General features: G+C 39.7%; 1 protein-coding gene across 1 annotated transcript; it reads right to left on the minus strand.

Moving 5' to 3' along the window:
* Window positions 1-1,661: 1,661 nt before the first annotated feature.
* Window positions 1,662-7,610, minus strand: LOC102719809 (probable protein phosphatase 2C 75). The gene is made up of 5 exons (XM_006662815.3): window positions 7,092-7,610; window positions 6,002-6,370; window positions 5,784-5,901; window positions 2,558-2,781; window positions 1,662-2,395 (listed from the first exon to the last, which is right to left on the minus strand). Exons 1-5 carry the CDS (start codon window positions 7,284-7,286, stop codon window positions 2,003-2,005), a joined length of 1,299 nt encoding a protein of 432 aa, XP_006662878.1. The 5' UTR covers window positions 7,287-7,610; the 3' UTR covers window positions 1,662-2,002.
* Between the last annotated feature and the right edge of the window lie 1,391 nt (window positions 7,611-9,001).

Consider the following 9,001-nt stretch of genomic DNA (forward strand, 5'->3'; position numbering starts at 1 on the left):
ATTCGACCGGACCCAGTCGGCATAACAGGTTGGCCACCAAGGGCAATCTCGTCATTTTTAAAATTTTTGACTTAGAAATAAATAAAATAATGGCCGGAGTGTTTATTAGTTAATTACCACATTTTTATGATGTCCTACAACAAATTCGTGATCTTACGGTATCCACCGACTAATTACGCGTTTTTTCGATATCCTATAACAAATTTTGCCTTTCTTTAAAACGGGGCACCTGAGCCGAAGGTCCGTCCGAATGCTTCCGACTTCCGATTGCAGAAGGATCAGTAGAGAAGCTGACTGAGGAAGTGTTTGTTTTTAGCTGTTTCTTTCCATCGTTCTGAACGGGAAAGGACACAGCTGCGGACATGTTTACAATGACTAATCAATTCACATCGCTGACCTTACAGTTCACACCGTTATGCATTTTTACATCGAATTGGAGTCTGCAGCCGTTTATTTTACTCTACTAATTTGATGATCTTAGTTATTAACCGACGCGAAAAACACGATAATACATTAGTATATGATTAATTAATTATTAACTATAAAAATATAGAAAAGTAAATTAATCTGAATTTTAAAAACAACTTTCCTATATATGTTTTTCGTAAAAACAGATTGTTTAGTAGTTTGGGATACGTGCGCGTAAAAAACGAGAAAATGAGAGGAAAGTAACGAGGCCATAATACTTAATTGAAAATGGTTATAATCACATCATTACAAGGAAGAGATATGTAGTATCTGTCACTTACAAACAATCCAAACCTTATGGATACATGGAAGAAAATACCAGATTACCGAAAGATTTAAACCTCTAAAAACTTCATTCAGTAAAAAACATACATAGCATAACGATAGATGAATAATGATTTTCCCCTTGCGGAGTCTAGTAACACGAGGGAAGAAGGGGGAACACCGGATTGTGGCAGCCAAAGCTCTTGCGTAGCACAGCCGGTGTTTGCATAATTGCAATACCGTAAGACGGATCGTACCAAGCTATTTCAGTCTTTCGTTACTGAGTGATATTGCAACCCCTGGGCTTGACAAATAATTATATTTAATCAAGAATATCACTCTCTCCAATTTTTTTAATTGATATCTTTGTCTTTTGGATCCATGTTTGACTATTCATCTTATTAAAAAAAATTATATAATTATTGATTGTTTTTTTATGATTTAATTTATTATTAAGTAAATTTAAGTATGATTATAATTTTACATATTTGAAGAAATTTTTTAAATAAAACAAAAGGCCAAATGTAGATATAAAAGTGAACTGCGTCGTATTTAATAGACAATACTCTCGGATACCTGTAAGCTCGGACACCCACAAGGTATCGGTTTTAATTGTGATTTACACGAGCTATGATATTGTCGCTTCAAAAATAGCGTATACCGCAACCAACGAATGAAGACATTCCTCCATTGTAAAAATTGTTCAAATCATTCAAGTGGTGGTTTTCTTGGGAGGGGAATGGTCCTAATCTGCCAGTGATGTCTAATTGAATATATGACCCATGGATGCACATGTTACGGGGTCGATAAATGAATTTTTTTAAAAAAAGTCTAATTAAGTTTATCCTTTACACCTGTCGTGGACCTGAAATAAAATGACCTCTAGCTTGTATGCGACTTGAGCATAAGAACCTTTTTGAGCAAAAGGCTCAATAAATGTCATAATCTGACGAATAAATATATCATCAGAAATGAGCAGGATTTGTCCACATATAACCACCGAGCACATACATTGTTTGACAGAAAATGGATGAGCAGCCATACAAAAAGGCAAAGTCAACTCTACACAAAATAAGAGTTGGACTCCAAACGCATGCTGCGAAATCGTCAACTTGTAACCAAATGGGAGTTAGGATTAAAAGAAAAAACAACCCTACTCATTCTTAGATATGGTAAGCTGATGATCAGAACGGGAGCTCACCGGACATGCTAATATAGCCGATATGCTCTCCTGTCCAAAGCATCAGGGAATAATCATCTGCTTACCAAATCATTTCTTGGTCGGACTTGTGTCACCAAACTTTGGCAGTGCCACCAGAGTGTTCAATCGAGTAAAGCCATCCAAGGACCTCTCATCTCCGCTTACATTCGAGTCACTCCCATCATCAGCATCTACGGGAGTAACCCTTTTACTATTGGGCTGGGTATTACCCGATAGGGCAGGTATCCTTGGATTATATCCAGGGTGCCCTGATAAACCACTGGCAACATCATACTTGTTCAGGAAAAGACAGACCACTGCACAATCATCAGTTTTTGAGGTTGGGTATTTGAACCTCCAAGTCTCATTTGCTAAATCAACAACAGAACGAGCTGCAGTAAAACGGCCAGAGCATGAGGCAACAACATCCACCACTTCCTGGTTGGACAGAACATCCCACACCTGTAGGCAGTGCACAATAATAGTGTATCAGAGCAAACCAAGACCAAAATAGTACACTGATTTTTAATTGGGAACTGCATATTTCGAATAAGTAATTATTTCATTTCTTTGAAGAAGCCAAGTCACTCAGGAAGTAACTGTTAATCACTTCTTGTTACCTACCCCATCCGTTGCAAGGACAATGAACTCGTCCTTTTCGGTGATTCGCCTATATGCGACATCAGGTACTGAGATGAGCCCAAAGTCCTTTAGACAGAAGTCGCCAAAAGCTCGGGCCATTGCCAGGCCAGGAGAGTTGCAGTTAGGAAGCCAAAGGCGAGCCACATCTGGTTCATCTTGATGGGCAAAGACCCTCCCATTACACCGTCTGATCCTCCTAGCCTCCCCTGCAATTATCATCATGTTATTGTTTTCAACAGAACCACAACTTCAATTACAGAAGAAAATTGTGCTCACCTAGCAAGATGTACATGAGTGAAAGAAGTAACGCAAATATATAGCTAAAGCAGGAGAGTACAGACCATAGTCTCATGGTATAGCTGTTCTAATTTTTCATCAAAAAACAAACAATAACTGTTCTGATAGATGCTGAGTCAATAAGATAAAATACATCAAAAAATATATGACGCAGAACTTGCTGTGAAAATACCCAACATGGAAAGAAGGAAGCTAACAACTGCACATGTTGAAAATATTGGTTTTTTTGCATAATTATTTAAAGAGTAAATTGTGCTTTCGCTTTACATCAGTTTGTATTGAAATAAATTTCACTTAACACCAGGGTGCATCATCAAACCCATGGAAATTTCATGAAATCTTATACAATCTGAATGAAACTTTCTGAAACATAACTTAAGTTTATAAAGATTCATAAGATCCACTCATGTTTTATAATATATCCCTCCAATCATATGGCATAACCTAGTGGAAAGTGAAACTCATTTCAATCTATCCTGAAATAAAGTGAAAGTATGTACTAAACCCGGTGTAAAGTGAAACATGATACACTCTACCTAGTGTAGAGTGCAATTTAATATTGTCCGAGAGAACCAAAACTTATAAACAAACCATGACAGTTATTATTAACTGGTGCTTCAATTCTTGAATTTCTCTTCAAGAAGAGAGCTGAACAGCGCATCAACTACTGTTTACATACAATACAGAGTTTACAAACAATACAGAGAAAAGTGACTAATGAGGATGGGCAAAACATAAGATAGGTCAGTTATGGTAAAATTAATTAAAATATGTTATTTAAGTTGACAGTCTTTTTTTTATTGTCTCTATATCATTCTATCTTTATACATTCCCAAACATCCATAATTATGGTTTACCATCTGACTGCTTTATTCGCTGTTTGCATCTTCGCAAGCCTTAATTTCATTTCATCAACTTATTCAATCATCATGTCCTATTTGGTGTCTTCATTATAAAGCCATGCTATAGGCAAGGTTTCATTGGGGGATAAACACTACGGGAAGATAGTCAGGCAGCGTTGGCTGCTAGGAGTTTCAGGAGGATTATAAGCTGAGCTGACGAACTGGGGAATTCAAAAGATTGATCATCATTCCTTGATCCAAGACACTTGCTGAATACCCTTATATAGGCTGGCACCTAGGAATTCAATCCATTCTAGCCCCATGACCCTAGAAAACACCCCTCTGTACATGGTAATAGCATGCGCCATGTCCTCCATGCTCGCAACACGTGTATCCTGGTTGGCCATGCCTCCTCTTGGGCTTGGTTGTGGGCCTCAGCTTCAAGGCCCCAAGGCCCATGACAAGCCAGCATGCTAAATTGTACTGAATTATCTCCTCTTTCATGGGTTTAACAGTATCAATATGATATTACAAACATTTGGTAATGATTCACGATCACGGTGCTTACTACTAGTTATCATCTTAAAATACATATATGATATATTATCATTTTAGCATAAGAAAGTAGAGAAAAGAAATACCGTAGGTAGTAAAACAGGTGAAGAAAGATATCATTTTTTCTTCTTTATTTTAAATAAGAATAACCAACCATACACATTGAAGAAAAACATAACATTAATTGTAGTTACATATGAGTTTATTAATGACAAAGAGCAGTTAAAGAAATTTGATCTTACAACACAAGATTCACTATTGAGCAACAGATATTTTTTAATATGAGTACAAGTTGTAACCTTGATAAATCACAAGCAACAGATTATGTTGCCTTCAGAAATATGGGTATCCCAATCCAAGATTACAGAAAATGAGTTGATATGGTATTTTATTGAACCAGGTAGAACAAGGCAGCATTCATTTTTCTTGATATTCATGCCATTCGTGAGAAGATGATCACAATCATCAAACAGAAAGTCAGAACCTGTTAATGTCTCAGTTCACCAGTTGGTGATCTGATTGGGTGATGGTAAAGGGGGCCTGATGTAAAGCTCTAAACCAATGGTTGAATACCACCCCTGTGCCTTAAGGAAAATAAATAGGCTTTGTTTGGCCCATCACACTCTTCTCTCTCCAGTCGGTCTGACTAGTCCCAGTTTAATGCTTGGTTTAACTCGGAACAGGAGGTTTAAAGTGGGGGAAAACGCACGAGTGGCCTTTTTACACAACCAAATCAAACTGAACTGATTCTGGTTCTTTTGGTTAAACCACAGGTCCAGTCCGGTTTTTCATGCTAGTATTGCAATATAAGATGACTACCGCAGTCTTATCAGACCCTTCTGGAGGCTTCTAAGTCGCTGACCATGCTGCTGCTATCTTCATTGAAGGTGACACCTATTTTGCTTTCATTTGTGCAAATGCTACTGTTGTAGCTTGGCCAGTCTAGTATTTGACAAGGACCCATCTACAATGTATAGAAATGGAACAGGGGTAGCATCCAGTAAAGCCAAATGGTTCACTACTAAGCAATATCAAGGCCCATAATCAGCGGCATGATTACCGTCTCACTTCCAGCCACCCAATGATCTATCTAGCATCTGGGAAGGGGTAAACAGTAGATAGGAGTGAGCACAAAATTAAGCCATGCGCTCACAAAAGTTCATAATATTAAGATGATTTGGATGTGTTCAACAACATATGAGTTGTCAAGATCTATCAGTGGCGCTAATGGTCACTGCTATAAAAAAGGGTGGGTTGAGATTTTGCCTCCCTGAACAGGAAGACAAAAATCTGAACCTTCAATTTAACAGAATTACAAAATAGACTGTTCCATACAGAAGAAGATAGTGTGTATTATTCTGCTCAATATTTATCTTATAAGAAGGAAATGCAAGGCAACATATTACCATAATATCACCATAAATACATACAAGTTGAACTTGGTCAATGCATCGTGTAGAGTAGAAACTACAAAAGAATAAAGTAACATAAATTTAGGAGTGAGAAACCATTACTTGGATGATCTGGTTTCAGGTCAACAGTCAACTGATGTGCAATCAACTTATCATTCTGATCTCTGGTGCCTAATACAGCTCTAGAGTCACCTAGATTCCCAACAATAAGATCATGGCCCTGAAAGTATAGACATAATTTTAGATAGTCTGCATATTATATTATATTGTTATGTGATAGTAAATATATTTTTTTACAGGGAAATGACGAAACTGCTTACCTGCTTGATTAAAGTAACAGCAGTAGTTCCACTGCAAATGCAATCTATGTTCCGTTGTAATTTGAGCTCCTTATCCACATTTTTAAAAGCCTTTCGGAAAGATTCTTTCATTGCGTTGTAGAATTCTTGATGTTCTTTATGTCCAGCCAATGTGGGAGACCTGCATTCCGCATCTGCGTATGGAGATAAATTCTCTTCCAGAGTTGAGACGTCTGAATTGCTGGTTGGACTATCCCCATAGTCTTCATATATCAAATCACACAGTCTTGAAGGGAGAATATCTCTTACTTTCCGGGCAATGAGATGGCCATGTGGGCCATGACCATCAAAAACTCCACAAAAAACCGTGTCTGATCTTCCATTATAATTCTGCCCATTGTTCCATAAATATTCACAAGAAGTTAATAATATACATAATGTGAAGACATAAGAAAGATAAAACAGAAGCGTTGAAGGAGACACTCATTCATGACACTTAGAGAACCATGTAATTCATTTAGGTTAGAGACTCGAGGGTGTTAGAAAAGAAAAGGTTAGAATTCATAATAATGACACACACACACACACACACATATATATATAGCTCACCAACGGTGAACTATTTGACCAAATGAGTACCATTTTGATGCTGCACTATGTGCCAGCATTTATCTTTAGGCATAAACCAGTACATCATGAATATAATTTCAGTGCCAAAATTATAATAAACAAACTATTCGTATTAGTGAACAAAATGATCTTCATATGAGAAAATGCATAAGCAAATAAAAATTCAAAGGTTCCTCGAAAATTATTGAGGCATTACAAGCTTGCTCCATTTTTTACTTAAACGAATCAACTCAATGTAACACAGCTCAAATAGTTAATACTACGTAATCTGCTAAACTCACTCCCTCCCCACAAAATATATATAAAGAAAACTGTTGAACTTTCAGAATGCAGAAGCAATGCATGCATTTTCTACAATAAGTGCATTGCCTATTAAAACTCACGTTTACAATGAATCATACCATCGAAACATGAACACAGCGAAAGATAAACGAGCAGTAAGGTAAAGGAAGGGATTCGGGATCTTCAAGAGTCCGGATACCTCCCACGCGACCATGGCGTCCTGGTTGGTGCCCTTCCTCCCCTGCCGCGTGAACAGGCAGGCCACATTCCCCGCCCCGCTCCCCGCTATCCTCCCGGGCGCCTCCTCCTCCCTCCTCCTGCCCCCTTCTCCTTTCACCGGCGCAGTCGCCCCCTCCATGGCCCGACGCTCCGCCGCCGTGAGACACGACCCCATCGACAGTGCATGCACCACATCCTGCAGACAATCCAGGCACCCACCTCCGTCTCCGCCTCCCCCACTCCGCGACGGCGGCGGCGCCGCCGCCGCCACCGCTGCCGCCGTTACCGCCGCCGTCTTGGCTCCTCTCCGTCACGGGCCAACCTGGAAGGAAGTCCCCGCCCCGCAATGCGTCCCAGAGATTTTCGACCCTTCCACGCCCCCCAACCCAAGCTCCTCCCGCAAGATTCGATCTCTGGAAGCGCGTAGGGGCGGTGGAATTTATTTTTATTTTTTATTTTGATCGCGTCGTGGGCAGCAGAGATGGATAGAAGCCAGCCAGGAAAAGAGAAAAGGGTGGTGGGATGGGACAAGAATAGGGAATCCACAACGGGAAAATAGTAGGCGCACAGTAAACAAGCGGCTCTGCGTGATTTGCTTTTTTTTTTTTTTCGTTCGGCGCCAACATTGTCAATCTTATCGACGAGTATGCTTTTTAACTGACGTGAAAAGGCCTGATGAGATATTAGTATATGATTTATTTTTTATTATTTATAGAAAATTAAAAAAATTTATTAATCTGATTTTTAAGTATTTTCATAGATAACATTTTTTAATAAAATATACATTTAGCAGTTTGTAAAACGTGCGCACAGAAAAAGAGTAAATATAGTTGTTGTCACGCCCAGAAATTTACACCAAATTTCTGAACAATAGCATGTATTAAATCTCGGTCCAGACATCAGCCCGAGTACACACTATGACAAATTAATACACAGTTCCACGACTTAAAAACAAATAAAAACAATTATCTATCGAAATGCAGCGGAAAAGGAAAACAAGACTAGACCATCTAATCTTCAGCTTCAGCTGGCGAGGACGGCTCCACACCACAGGCACTCTCGACGGCGGACTGAACCTTACTTCAACCTTCGGCACAACCTTCTTCTGACACCGGCTCTGACACTTGCTCTGGTGGGGGAAAATTAAGTAAGGCTGAGTACAAACCACCGTACTCAACAAGTAACACCCAAGAGGGGAAGAATAGTGAATGCAATAGGGTATCAAGGATAGGCTAAGGTTAAATTGCACAAAGCTGCAGTAATTTAGCAAAACAGTGGATAAAATAGACTGAAATAAAAGTAAAGTAAACATTTAAAATAATCATCCACTGTCCAACGTTACACCACGTTGCAACAGGCCCAGACCGCTGTCGAACGTTACACCACGTAGCGACAGGGTCAACCCTCTGTCCAACGTTAAACCACGTTGCGACAGACCCAAACCACTGCCAACGTTACACCACATTGCGCAGGGTCAAACCAGTTCCAAGATTAATCAGGTTATTAATGGTTCAACTAATCCCACTGAATCTGTCAGTTCGCCCAATAACCGCGGACACGGCTATTCGAATAGTTTTACTCTGCAGAGGTGTACAACTTTACCCACAAGACATGGCTGCCAAGCATGTTACCATGCCCCAACGTATCACCACGATACCTCAGTACGGAAACCATGATAAGACCTTTCACCCAGCCCTCCTTAGACAATCGCACCACACTTCAGATTTCACCCCCTCCTTTACACCAAGTCGGGCAGTCCCCTCTTGTGCCTTGGTAGATCCGGAAGCAGGAGAGGCTTTCGTTACACCACGATTGCCCGTCCATACTCCATCACGCCTACCCTTGCCTGGGTACATCGAATAGGGACAAGCTAGACTACAAGTCTCACCG

Source organism: Oryza brachyantha, chromosome 11, assembly GCF_000231095.2.
Source record: "Oryza brachyantha chromosome 11, ObraRS2, whole genome shotgun sequence".
Taxonomy (NCBI): Eukaryota; Viridiplantae; Streptophyta; class Magnoliopsida; order Poales; family Poaceae; genus Oryza; species Oryza brachyantha.

Bases quoted from the DNA above. Each gene is read 5' to 3' on its own strand.
- LOC102719809 (XM_006662815.3), bottom strand. From the start codon at position 7,286: ATGGGGTCGTGTCTCACGGCGGCGGAGCGTCGGGCCATGGAGGGGGCG. The intron at 5,902-6,001 runs GTAAGCAGTTTC...CTATACTTTCAG, and splicing joins CTGTTACTTTAATCAAGCAG to GGCCATGATCTTATTGTTGG. The intron at 2,782-5,783 runs GTAATGGTTTCT...TGATAATTGCAG, and splicing joins CCTGAAACCAGATCATCCAA to GGGAGGCTAGGAGGATCAGA.